The sequence below is a fragment of the Kryptolebias marmoratus genome, linkage group LG1 (genome assembly GCF_001649575.2).
Source record: "Kryptolebias marmoratus isolate JLee-2015 linkage group LG1, ASM164957v2, whole genome shotgun sequence".
In the NCBI taxonomy this organism is placed as follows: Eukaryota; Metazoa; Chordata; class Actinopteri; order Cyprinodontiformes; family Rivulidae; genus Kryptolebias; species Kryptolebias marmoratus.
Window position 1 is genome coordinate 3,577,509 of NC_051430.1, and position 14,347 is coordinate 3,591,855.

General features: G+C 39.3%; 1 protein-coding gene across 1 annotated transcript in view; it reads left to right on the forward strand.

The window, feature by feature from the left end:
* Window positions 1–4,754: 4,754 nt before the first annotated feature.
* ppm1f (protein phosphatase, Mg2+/Mn2+ dependent, 1F) overlaps window positions 4,755–14,347 on the forward strand; it is a gene marked incomplete in the record, with an annotated part of 16,122 nt that continues 6,529 nt past the window's right edge. Inside the window, 5 exon segments of the mRNA XM_025009693.2 lie at window positions 4,755–4,907; window positions 6,468–6,667; window positions 10,878–11,008; window positions 13,145–13,344; window positions 13,445–13,633. Coding sequence (XP_024865461.1) covers window positions 6,504–6,667; window positions 10,878–11,008; window positions 13,145–13,344; window positions 13,445–13,633 — 684 coding nt within the window.

The following is a 14,347-nucleotide window of genomic DNA, read 5'->3' on the forward strand; positions in this document are numbered from 1 at the left end:
CAGTTTATATTCTGGGACTAACTAACCAACGCATACAAAACACCAGATAAAGGTTGACAGATGTTGAAACTTGGTGCTGTTTCCAGGTTTTGGCCAAAGAAGAACAAGCTGACAGAGAGGCCTCTCAGCATTCATCCACTCTTGTTTATTCTGTGTTCAGCTGCTGCGTGCCTTCCTGCTGTTCCTGCTGCCCGTTCACCTGTGCCTGGCATCGGCCCTGGGGAGCCAGTGTGATAAGGAAACATTCTGCACATACAGCCTACAGGACTACTACAGCCAGCCGGTCAACCTGCCCAGCCACATCAACGAGCGCAGCATTGCAACCTGGAGCTACGTGTGAGAGCCCAGCATCATGTTTCACTCTGTTAGCATACCTACTGCTCATCTTTAAACGGAGCCAATAACAAGGCCTAGTATTCCATGAAGGAATTATTATTATAGTTTCAGTCTAAGCTCATCTTATTTTGTGAAATGACAGAGTTGTAGCCATTTTGGTCAAATCTTGAAAATAGCAATATGTGCAATCTCATGCGTTATTGCAAGAAACTCTTCTTGATTGTTTATATTGAAATAAATAAACAATCAGTAAATTACCTGACAGAAGAATTATAAAAATCCTGACAATTGCAGACTTATGTGTCTGCTTTATTGGTTGTTTAACTGTTAAGGACTTTGAATTTATACTAATATGATTTGAAAAGAAGAATCAAAGAGTAGTTTTGATCAATCGTACTTGTAGCTTTCTAAATATATTTCTGCTTTCTCACTTATTTTCTATCCAGTCCTTGTAACCTTTATAACATATTGTGTATTTTGTGCTTGAAAATTTGAAAAAAACAAAAAACAGAGAAGGACAAAAAGTGTCAGCCCTGGCCTGAAACTATTTTTAACAGGTGAACAGGATCTGCAAGTTGTGTAAGACATGAGAAATAAAAAATAAGCAAAGCTCAGACACATAGAAGTCACCCTTCAGCAGATTATTTACAGACCTATGCCAGCTTTCAGCTAAAAGCAGTTTAGAAATCACCTTATTGGTGCTAGAATACTAGTTCCTTTCTGTCAAACTGTGTTATTTGGGCAGATTCAACTATAAAGCTGGAAAATAAAAATTAGCATCTTTAGAACAGGCTGCTGACAACCAGTTAAAACTGTCTGTTTAAAGTTCTCTGTTATGTGCTGACAATGGTCCTTCAGCTCAACATGAGCTCAGCATCTGTAAAACTGGCTGACTTGTAGCCATTTTTGTGTTTTCTAAGGTCAGTTGGTTGTGGCGGTCATCTTAAATTGGAGTGACTCTGGAAGTTAATCAGTTGTAGATGTACATTAAAGGATTACTTTCTAAAAGTTTCATTCAACAAAAGAATCGTACAATTTATTAGCACTCAGAATATGTGTTGGGGCAGCTATTATCACACCAATATTTGTATCTGTTTTGTTAAGGTCTTGAGGTTTTTAGAAGATACTGCAGCATGACTTTTTAAAAGCCATTAGACATAAGTTCTGTACATTAAGAGAACTTTGTCTGCCTTTACTATCATACTAACCAATCAGAAATAAACAGACAATCTGATTCAAACATTTTTAAATGAGCAATAGCTGAATAAAATTCTGTCTTTAAAATTTTTGTTCATTACCTCTCAACAGGGAAAACATTGACTTGGACCGTATACCTCAAGTCATCCATGAGGCGAGCTGCCACACCAGCCATTCCTGCGGAGGAATAGACAACCCTGTTGGTCTGGAGACCATCCCTGTGACCCTGAGGATGCCTGTGCTGAAGAAAAACCTCAAATGCTTCCCTTTAGCCAGCTACTCTCTGGAGTTTCAGCTCATCACTGTGGCCTGTATATGTGCTATCTCCCGGCACAGCTTGGACTGAATATGTGAAGATCAAATTAATTTGTTTATTCTTTAAAAAAGAGGGAGGATTGTAATTACTGAACAATGAATTTTATTAATTATAATTTTCTTGTGAAAAGTGGAAATGTAACCATTGAATAATACCTGTTACTATCTTATCATAAAAATAAAATGGCTACTCTCAGTTAATCCTTATTGTGTCTATAAAGAGTACAATCTATTTCCAAAACTGCTGTGACAGAGTGTAAAATATACATAAATACAATTATTTGCAAATCACTAAAATTCTACACTGAACAATCATGAGATCCGAGAGACTGCATTTTCTGCAAAAAATGTAGGTGAGTTCTGAATGGCTTTGAGGAAATTTGTTAAAGAAGCTGAAACTGAGTTGTTAAAATTAAAACAAACTGAAAATAAATTAGTAAAACTGTATCTAAAGGCTCAAAATAGATAAACTGAAGCTAAAAGCTAAAAATTTGCAAAACAGTAGCTAAAACCTAAAATCACTCAATGCAAAGTTAAAAGTAGCAAACACATAGCTGAAAACCAAAAGTAGCAGACATTCACATACTGGTAAAACAAGTGTCAGCCTTCTCTCGCAGGGATTTGAAGCCAGCAGAACCCGCTTTATGGGAGCTGCCATGTTGTAGTTTTAGAAGCAGCATCTGCGTGCTAGGGATGAAAGGATTTAGGTCCCGCTTACTCCTCCACACACAACCGTGGTGTCATATGAGCTTAAATATGCTAAAAATAACTGATTACAGCTAAACATGTGCAAAAAAAAGATTTTTGAACAAACGGCAGCAAGGTAAGAACTACTGGCATCAACAAGAGACAACTCCTGAAAAAATTGACTGAAGTGTATTTTTATTTTTTAACAAAGACAATGTTCCGTTTATTAACATGCAGTTGACGAAACTCCCGGCTTCACCTTCCGGTTCCGGTCCAAGTTCTACCAATATAGTCTTTGATAGCAGAACAGTAGCTAAAAGCTAAAACAGGCAGAAGAGTAGGTAAAAGCTACAAGTAGCATAAGAAGACAAAAACAGAGTAAGTATGCTAAGCCACGTTTTAAAAAAACAAAACAAAACAATGTTTTGAAAAAGTAGAAAAAAAATGTATTTCCATGGGAAACTTAATTTCAAATAAAGTTAAATGTATGAAAATTACAAAAAACAAACATCATAGCAAACTATTCTCGATTGAGCTGAAGTATCATTGGCTCGAGACTGAAACGTCCGCACCTATGTGCGTGCCACTGAAATACAAAATTCACAGCGTCATCTGGTGACCTGACATGGAAACTACAGGGGATTTAATGCACTTTTTGCTGTCTCGTTTAAACAGTGATTACGATCACAGCAATGCTGTGTGCACAAGTTACGTTTTCACAGTCAACATTGGAAGATGTGTAATGTTTCCAGATCATTCACATGTGACCTGGGTCTATAACTTGGACCACCCCACCCTCCAGTTTTGAAACGAGAAAGCTCCTTAGATGGGAAGCACAACATCTTTAACTACATAATAAAAGTCCTTTTTTTTTTTTTTTGTATTTTGAAATGATTCAACATTCACACCATTATGGCTGTTTCCATCTATAGGTCAGCAGTTTGTCATTAAAATAAGACCACCAAGGAACTCCACTAGGTCTCTGGAGTATGGTATGGGGGTATATGTAAGGTGATATTTAAGGTGATATGTTAGGTGTATATGTTAAGTGACATAATGATATGTGCGGAACATAGACACAACGCAGTATATAGGCATGTTACAATACATATACACTTAACATATCACCTTACATATACACCTAACATATCACTTAACATATCACCTTACATATCACCTAACATATACATAGCATGCTACATACACGCCTTACATAGACACATAAACATATTTTTGGCACTAATGGAACCCCATAAGCATGCTACATACACGGCTTACATAGACACATAAACATATTTTTGGCACTAATGGAACCCCACTGTGTCTTGCACATAACCCTTATTAGCTATATGTCTTGAGGGTTGTTTAACAACGACAACAAAAAAAATCATCTTATATTAGGAAAAAATATTTGTAGCCATATTGGTCAAACCTTGAAAATAACATCATGTAATGTTGTGAAATGTCACACTCAAAGTTGTGAATGACTGTCAGCTACAACCACTGCAAAGTTTGGCACAATAATTGTACAGTTAACTGAATTATAGCCATTTCTGTGCTTTCTGTGTGGAAACCTTCTTAAAAGTGGGTGGCTTCAATAGTTAATCAGTTGTAAAGGTACAGCCAAAGATTATTCCTTGAAGGTTTTATTAAAATCAGTCCAGTGGTTCATAAGATGTTTTGCTAACAGACAGACAGAGCGTTATTGACAAGGTTTTAAGTAAAGATTTTGTGAAAAGTGTTTCAATTAATGTAGGTGTTGGGGACGATGCTCAGCTACCACTACATCAGTTTTAAACTCAATACTTATTGCTGTTTAGGTGTTTCCTAAGGTCAGACCGCTGTGGCGGCCATCTTTAATTAGGTTGACTCCAACAAACATCTTCTGATTGCTTTCAGTAAGTTTCTTTAAAGTGGCTCATGAGACATTTTAATCACAGACAAACAACACACGGGCAAAAGCCTTTTCGTTCACTTTGCCTTTCCACAGCAGGCGATTAAAACAGAAAATTTTGAATTTCTTGTGTTCCTTGGTTTACTCTGTGTGTGTGTGTGTGTGTGTGTGTGTGTGTGTGTGTGTGTGTGTGTGTGTGTGTGTGGTCAAGTTGTTGGTATGTTCCTTTACGTTTACAGCGGAAGTTAGCGACGCATAGTAACGGTCCAATAGGAAGTTGATCGCACCGCAGATCTCTAAACACTCTTGATGGTACACATTCGGATCTCGCGCCTGCAGGATCCGGAAGGCTTGTTTCGAAGCGTTTATGAATCAGTGAATCTGTCTCACTCTTTTGTCTAGCTGAAGGGCGTGTTTCTCTCACTTGTAGGTTACTGCTCTGTAGTGGTCTCCTGAAAAGAACTGCTCCCAGCCTCTGGTAAGACTAAAAAAACTGGGTTTTTTTTGTCTGGGCAATTAAACATTCTTAGCAGATCTAGCTAATAACGATTATTTTATGTTGTCGATGGTTTGCACGGTAAGCAGTCGACAGTGTATGATTCGTGTTGGCAAATATCGCTTCACTGGGACACAAACGTGAAACATAGTTAACTTTAAATCACTTTTTAGCACACACTACGTACTTTACCATAACTATAACTGTGTGCAAGGCGCCCGCAAGTGTGTTTCTGTCGTTGTTGTCCAAATAAATGTGATGAAAGTTCAGAAACACATTTTCTAACGGTGTTCGCTAGCTGCGCGTGGCTGTCGCCCGTGGTGACAACAGAAACAAGCTGCAGGCTGCAGGCTTGTTTCTGTTGGTTTCAGGTTAATTTATATAAAAGACCGTAACCCGTCCTGCTCCTAATAACATGCTGTGGCGTAGCAGAGTGAGTTCTTGTTTTCTGTATTAGGTTTATTTGACAGTTTCCCTGACAAAGCTCCTCACAGATGATACAAATCACATGATTTTATAACAGAACCCTGCTGTGTATCACCTGGAGGACAAACAGGGACAAAGTCATCCTTTTTCAAATTAATAGCCTACAATTCATTGAAAGAATGCATATCACCCGCCTGATGAGAAAGGATGGAGTGAGAGCTGTTTTCATCAAACCTTTTCAACTTTTTAATGGAAGATCCCATGCAATGTTGTGAGATCTCGCATGTGTTGGCACTTGGATTATGTGTTGTGGGTGATATTCAGCTCCTGCCAGACTAAATTCTAGTTCAGTATCTGTAAAATGGGCTGAACTTCAGTCTTTTATGTGTTGGCTGGTGTTGATTAGCTGTGGCAGCCATGTCAAACGGAGGTAACCAGTGGTAGATGTACTTACTGAGAGTTTCAGTAAAATCCGTCCAGTACTTCATGTTTTGATAACAGACAAACAGGGTTGATAGCAACAGTTATGCCAAAGTTTTCAATAAATATCTATCACATTGTGTAGCCCTCAGAGCATGTGTTGGGGATGAGACTCAACTACAACCACACCTAAATTTAGCTCAATATTTATAAAGTTTTCTGAGTTAGAACCATTTTTGTGTTTCCTAAGGTCTATTGGTGGTGACAGCCATCTTAAATTGGGTTGAGGTAATCAAATGTAGATGCACATCCAATCATTACTTTCTTGAAATTAAAAAAGTTTATTAAAAATATTTTGCTAACACTACAGACAAACAAACTTGCATTCAGAGAAAGACAAAAACAACACTGTCCCTTTGGGTTCAGATAATATTTACTCCACAGACACAATATTCTCCAGATTCAGGTTTACCCCTCTGGATGTTTAGCTCAGTAAACTGTGAGAAATCCACATTAGATGATTTGAAGCAGGATCTTTATTTGTTACTTTATGGGCAAACCCACAAAAATTTTATTTGAACCCAATTTAGTCCAGTTATACCTTAGATGTCAACTGACTCTTTTAGATCTCTGTTAGGTGCTTTTGCAAACGAACCACGCCCAGTAGAGTCTATTTTTTCATTCACTGTTTAACAGAGTGCTAACTGCTGCCGGAGGCCCGAAGCGACTGAGATGGAGGAGGAGGCCCGGTGCTTCCTGAGCAGGTTTGTGGAGGAGTTCCCTGCTGCTCTGGAGGAAGATCATCCACTGCCTGTCAGCCCTCTGAGCCGTAAAGTCTCCCTGGAGGAGCTGCATGGAGAGAGCCTGGACCTCGGGCTGAGGCTGCTTTCTGCCAGGTATGTCTGTGAGGGAGACGTACACAGAGTCAGTTTTGTCTTACGGTTAGAAAGGACCACAACTACAGCAGTATAAGGGGAAATGCGCACAAAGCAGGACTTAATGACCCAGATGTGCCTGATAGATTAATACAAAGACTCATTTAGCAAGTTAAGCCGAGGCTGTACAGGAATAAGACTGAAAGGTTGGCTGATAGATCTGTGTTTCTGGGGGGTGGCTTTTCTGCCTCCCAGGGTATTTAAAGAAGTCAGTGGAGGGTTTTGACTCTTATTTCTTCTGTTGGAGAAAAACAGAAATGCAGACTGATTTTTATTTTTAACCCTATGGACACTTTTTGAACATGCTGACACTAAATTCAGTATGTACCTTGGAATGAGGGTCACTGTTTGGTATACAGTTTCCCAGAAGCAGAAACAGAAAACAAACCACCCTTGCTAGTGGAAAGGTTGTAATGTAACAGATCATGTACAGCAATGTGGGATTTGTAACTTCATTATAAAATAAAACACTAGTATTGTCTTATCGGTCCAATCTGAATTGTAAACAGTATCCTACAGGCAATATGTCAAACAAAAGGTTTGACAAACCACCAAAAGAGATCTCTCTCCAGAGTTAATGAAATTATTATTATTGTTTGTCATTCTGAACCTACCATTCATTCTTTGTTTGATGCAGAGTATCTTCCTCTACTTTATTTCTGTTCTGGCTGTTAGCAAAATGCAGTTAAACAAAACATGCACCTGCTTCTAGGTGGGAGGGGGGGATCACCTGTGACTGATGTATTTGTACCCAACCTGTCTGTACCACAACCCTTCAGTATGATTACATGTGTAAATATTACACCCCTATTATTTTCCAGTTCAATGAATCAAGACAGAAAGATTTGGTAACACTGTTGTCTCTTAGCAACAGAAAAAGTTAATATTTCATCTAAAGATAATCTAGAAAAGAGTATATTTAAATGTTTACACAAAAAAAGACCATCCATATGTACCTTTATCCATCCACACAAAGTTCACACCCCCTAACTAAAGCCATTAGAAACCATTTTCTCATTTATGTTTTAGCTTTCTGTTTCCTTCCCCTTTATGCACTTTTGTATCATTTTTAAAGTTTGCAAAATGTGTTAATATAAACCTTGACCAGACAGAAAACAGTTAACCTTCTAAAACGTCTTGATTTTCGCAACTCTGCACAATCCACCCACCGTGTGTGTTTGCATGTTTGCACATGAGCTGGGGCATTCCTCACATTCTTCACTGCTCTGCCCTGCATTGCCTGTTCAGTATGAACGCTTAACTTTGCTGCACAAACACAATCTGTGACAGAATCAAAGCTGCTGATGGTGTTAAAGTGAAAACAGAATGTGACAAATGAGGAAGAAACAGAATATCAACATGGACAACTTGGTAAAAAAATAATGCAACTGGTTGTACATTCTTTGATCCCCAAACATCTTTGCATGTTGTCCACTTTCCAAACTTCTTTTTACTTCACTTGAAGAACCTGCTGCAGGTTTGTAGGCAACAAAAACATCAGCACCCTTTCACCTTCAGCAGCAAGCGATGAAAAGGGAAAAACACACTTGGATCTGTGAACGCTGGTGTGCTCTTTTTTTGTCTAAAAGCAGGTGCAAGTGAGACGAAATGGTTGCAGATAAAGATTAGAATAATAAAGTTATATGTTGGTGACCAGACACAGCTGCTGACTGACAGCGAGGAGGGGTGGATGTGAAGCTCTATTTCTTGAAATATTCTATAAAAAGTCCAACACTTGTTAGTAGAGGAGAGGATAAATTCCATGTTTCCTGACATGTCTGTCCTGTTTTTGGGAGGGCTGCAGAGCAGCAGATTGCTCGTTTTTTCCTACAGTGTAGTTACCACCAGTTCTCAGGCTCTCAGCCCTCAGTCAATATTTTGTGTGAAATGAGTGACAAAAACAGCATTGATCTTTGCAAATTCAGCACTTTTAGTCATGACTGTCACTGTATTTACATTAATATGGGTGTTTCTCCTCCAAGGAAAGTATAATCCCTTGCTTAAATGTGGGCAAACTGTGCCAGTGTAGAGAGAGAGAGTTTGGTTGGTAGTACAGTTTGAGGTGCACATCTTAAGGTAAGATATTACACAGATACACAAAATCCTGACAGTCCACAGTCCTTTGGTGAATGTAGGCCTCAAATTATGATGATGTGAAAGATAACGTTTTACTTGATCTACATTCAAATCGTACAATAACAGACAGAATTTCATGTGCAGTTCTTCTAACCATGACTTTCAGAAGCTTGTCTTAATGATTATTATTAAAATTAAAGTTATAGATCTAACATCTAAAAACACATTACATGCCTTAAACAAGGTTTGATGCAATTTATGATATAAATTGATTGGCGTGAGCCAGTTGACTTTTAGAAATAAAAAAAACAATATTAATATCTAGTTGATGTGATGGACTTGCGACCCGTCCAGGGTGTCCCCTGCCTCTCGCACAGTGCTGGCTGAAGATGGGCACCAGCTCTCAGTGACCTGGAAAATAAGAACTGGTAAAGATAATCCATCCATAATGGATGGATGAGTGCCCCAACTCACAAGAGCAGTTGTGAATCAAATGTCAGTACAGCAGAACTTAAAAAAATAAAAACTGTGTATCACAGGCATGTTTTCCCTGCTCTGCAGACATTTTTCTACAGAGGTATGCCCTGTCAGGATGACTTCATATCCTGTCTACAGAAAGACTATTGTTTCCACCACTTCCTGTTTCCTAAGTTCAGTCGTCTCTGCCACAGAATTTCCTCTCTGTAGAGGCCCAAAAGTGAACGATGACTTTGCTGTTGACGTTGCCAACTGCTGCTTATAAATGAACCTTTCTTGTGGCTCAGACAGTTCATTCTGTTTGGGTTTGTTAGACCTCACTTGTTTCTGTCTTGAGCCACATTTAAATCTGCTTGTATAGTTGTGTATCACTTAGCTGCAGAGTCTGAGGAGATAAAATTAAGACTAGAAGCAACAATCCCTTCTGGCAATGAACCAAACCAGCCAGAGTGGAAGCATGATGATATGTAAATGTTAACAGACGTTGAAAAGCTTCATCTCAGTCATCAGTTGGGTATCCTCCTTCACAGATGTTTTGATGATTAGTCTACAATGCCTCCAGCGTGCTCATCTGCTACACTGGGCATCTTAGGTGTGTGCCCTTCCACTTTAACTCTCTACTGACATCTATTGTCCCAAACCTTGGCCTTGCTCTTCTGCCATATGGCTCGACAGCAGTTAAAAGGGCTTTAAATGGTTGGCACTGGGCTTGGCCTTAAAGCGCTATGTCCTAAAGCAGCCTGGGAGATGAGTTTCTCACGAAGCCTCTGCAGCCGACTTCTACCAGGTAGACCTTAGTTTTCCACCCACATTGGCAAGCATCTGCTGCCAGTTCAGCATGCTTCAAGCTTTCACTGGCCTCTTCCCCAGTATCCTCCCAGGTCACTGTAAGCTTAGTATACTAAAGAACAAGATCTGGTCTCAGTTTAATGGTGGCAATCTCTGTTGAAAATTCAAGTCCACCACTAGCGTACAGTTACGTGCTCCTCCCAGTTGTCCCAGGTCTAGCACTAATCAAGGATTTGGTTTTCTGCCAACCTTCATGAATGAAGACTGTAGCCAGCATAGGTTAGGTGGAGGAGGTAGGGCTTTGATCTGAGCCCATTTGACCTCCAGTGTTATGGCAGGGCTTCTCAATACTTACTTGTGCTACTAAATGTAGCGGCCATGTGTGAGGGTTAGAGTGCAGCCAACTAGGATGTGGTTCAAGTTAGCTGGGGGTAAGATAGGAGTCACAAAGAGTTGTCTTTGCACCATTGGTTGAAATTAGTAGGAGATGGCAGGATATCATACATAGCTCTTAGCAGGAAACTGATTTGTGCAGCTTTCATTCCCCACAGGTCTCTTCAGCTCAAGTTCCTCTTTTAAAGTCCTTCCCATCTGATCCAGTGTCCTTGCTTGGCTTGCGAGTCTGCCTTTGCACACTTTAAGTCTTCTGCTCAGCACACCTCTTTAACAATCAATAATCTGAGCTGAGAAGCAGTTACTGCCACTGTGGTTTGCTGTCTTTAAAGCCAAGGCCTTCATTTCCTTGCTGCATGATACCAGTAATGTCTCAAAGGTTAAGGGCTGAGAGAAACTGTCCATATTCATCTGTGTGTGTGTGTGTTTGACTCAGGGGTGCTCCTTCAGGCCTCAGTGCCCTGCTGTGCCAAGCAGCTCTGTCTCAGCTTCTGAAAGATGACCTCTCACCTTTCCACTGTCCCTGTGAAGCTGAGGCCAAGCAGGAAGAGGAGGAGAAAGTACTCCGTAAGATTTCACTTTTATGGATTTATTATATATATTGAGGGTTATTCATTTTCTTTTATTTGGATCTCTAACTAACTAAATGAGATTATAGTTTTCATATATGAAATGTTTGTTTTTTTTATAATATTTATAATATTGGATGTTTCCACAATGTTGGCTGAAAGATGGCAAGCAGGATATAAAGCAAAAGTGTGAATGTCATCATCACACACCCATTCTTTCCAGTCACAAAGAGCTTTTTTGGATATTTTCCAGATTTTATACTTGAAAAACTGGCAGGGTAAAACATGTTTTTTTTCTGATTTAAACATTTGTGATTTGTTATAAAACTTCTCTTAATGGTGTCTTCAAAATGTCAGTGCTTCAGTTCATGTGTGCACATGGCCTATGATTACTTATTTACAGTTGTGATTATTTAGACCAATATTTAGACCACAAATCTCATCCAGAAGAGCGCTACGCAGTATTTTTACCATGTTGATAGGTAAGCGCTTGACAACGACGGCAAGTATTTTCTTACTCTTGACCCATTGTGTGAGGGAAAGATATAAGCAGAAGATCGCTACTGTTAGAACTGACCTGTATGAGGTGAAAAAATAGGAAATGTCAGATGAGACTGACAATTTGTCGCCCATCTCGTATTACGACACTGTTAATTATTTAGTGTGCCTACTAAGGTTGGGCGATTGGACAAATTTATCAACCATTGATAATAGGCTGAGCCATTCAATGGTCTTTTTTTTTAAGAGCGTTTTTTTTGGGGTTTTGCCGACGCACTCCCCACTCTACCCTCCCCTGTATGCCACCAAGTGCAGTGCTGATTTATTTCCTGAAACTTAGAACAGAAGAAAGAGTAGCGTATGTTCAGAAAACACATTTATTTGAACAATAACCACAGAGTTTATAAATGATTTGACAAGAAAACAAGCATGTTCACCTTATCAGGGTTCAGCAGGTTGTGCAGGTTGTTAACATTACCAGCGGTGCTAAAGACGCGCTCTGAAGGTGGGCTTGTTGCCGGTGTGTACAGATATTATTGTACCATTTGAGATGACAAAAAAGTCCAGACGTCACCTGCACGAATATATCGCCCATCCTTATTTGTTGGACTGACGAATATCGGTTTAAAAAGTTTTACAAATCGCCCAACCTTAGTGCCTACGCCATGCAGGAGCTATGTGGCCTAAAAGCAATGGACTCATACAAATAGTTTTTAACTGATTTGTAAAGGATGTGTGAACTCTCTGTGATAATAACAAAGTTCTGGTGGCAGGGAGGGTAAGTAATAACACTATCATGTATGTACATGTACACATACCCTGTCGACTGTGTGTTTATGGATTAGGTTCAGACCAAATCAGACAAATGGCGCCAGCACTTTATTTCCAACTATCATTCAACCATAGCAATTCTTTTTTGTTAAATTGTTAAATCACCTACACAATCCGTTAACTTAAAATTTAATTCTTTAACCATAATGTTAGCTTTGGGGTTTAGCACATAGCATAGCTGCATCATCCTGTAATCCTGAATCCGGTCCTTCTAGCACACATACATAACTCTAATATTACTTCAAAAAACTTTCATTTATTTAAAAAATGTTACTTTTACCGGAACAAAAGTGGTCCGAGAAGATTCCAGATGTCTTCGAAGGCTGATCCTTGTGGTTGATGTTCGCCAGCCAGACTCGCCGACGTTCTGCACTGAAATCCTCCGTCTGAGGTCCTTCTTGTTTCCTGATTTTTGGAATGTAGTGAAAACTGTGCTTTGCTGATCCGTCGGCATGGTTAGAACATCCTTTAACCCAACATGAAACAACCATTGTGACTACAGTCAAAAAAAGCTTGTGATTGGAGTGTGACGTCACATGGGATCTGTGTATATTTACTCTCCTTCAAGCTTTTGGTTATGTCTCCACTCATTTCTAGTGAAGATATTTGATTTGTTAACATTATGTCTTTCTGTTTTCCCCAACGAATCTCTAACTGCTGCTGACCAAAAGATAAACAGATGGAACTTGGAAAAATTAATTGTTTTTAGACCAAACTGACAACTTGATCTGTTGCAGTGATTATGGCAAGAATATTCCGAAGACTGGGATGTATTTTTTGTCTGAATGTGATTTTTGTCTGTCAGTTCTTCAGTCAGAAGCAGTCCAACGTCTCTTCCTGAGCAAGCTGATCAATGTAGCACTGACATGGCATCGAGAGCTCCCCAAGTTGCCCTCTGCTTCTCGAACCCTCCAGTGTTCTGTTCATGCCATCAAGAATACAAGGAGGAAGATGGAAGACAAACATTTGGCCCTAGCTGAATTCAATGAGCTCTTTGGTATCCAGGTACAAGACTTCCATCTCAGTGCAGGCAGTGCTTGTGTCTGAATTTCTAGTCAAACAATCTTAATGTGCTGTTTTCCTGCCTCGCTGTATTGTGGAGCAGGATGGAGTGCAGCGTGCCTTCTATGCTGTGTTTGATGGCCACGGAGGAGTGGATGCTGCCATTTTCACTGCAGCTCACCTTCATGTTGCTCTGAGTAAACAGGAGACGCTGCAAAGTGACTCGGCAACGGCTTTCAAAACTGCCTTCAAACACGTAGATGACATGTTCAGAAGCAAAGCCAGACGAGAGGTAATGAAACTCCCGTATTTGATTTTGTTATTGGTAAGCCTGTTGGAGCAAATTGCTTTTGTAGTCTTGAGTTGATTGTAATTTACAAGAACAAAATCTGAACAGAATTAAATGTTTGGTGAGGTAGCTTTTTATTTACTGAGCGACATTATTCAAATTGTAAAACACCTTTTGTCGAAACAGTTCTTTTATATCTCTGTATCTGACTGCATTTTAAAGTAAAAAAAAGAGATTCTTGTAGATTGTGGGTGAGGGAGTTTCCAAAAATATAAAGTGCTACATGAACGTTTGAACACTTCTTGTTTATTAATTTAGTGCTTGGGTAAAATGTTATCGTGTCTGCCAAATTTAGATCAACTCATTACAAATATATGGTTATCTATATTTTTAGTGCCAGGTGGATTCACAATACAATATTACAGCATGATAGTTTACAGATTGATTCAGTGAAAGAGTTGGTAATATACACTCCTGATCAAAATCTTAAGACCAGTCAAAAAATTGCAAGAATTTGCATTTTGCACTATTGGATCTTAAGAAGGTTCTAAGTAGAGCTTCACAATGTTAAAGGAAAAAATCTGTGCAAGAGACAAGAACTTTTGAGCGGGGAATTTTCTGCAAACTGCATTTACACTCAAACATGATTTTTTCAGCTGATCAAAAGTTTAAGACCATAGTCTTTAAAAGCCAAAAGCTGTGCAAAAATCTGGATTC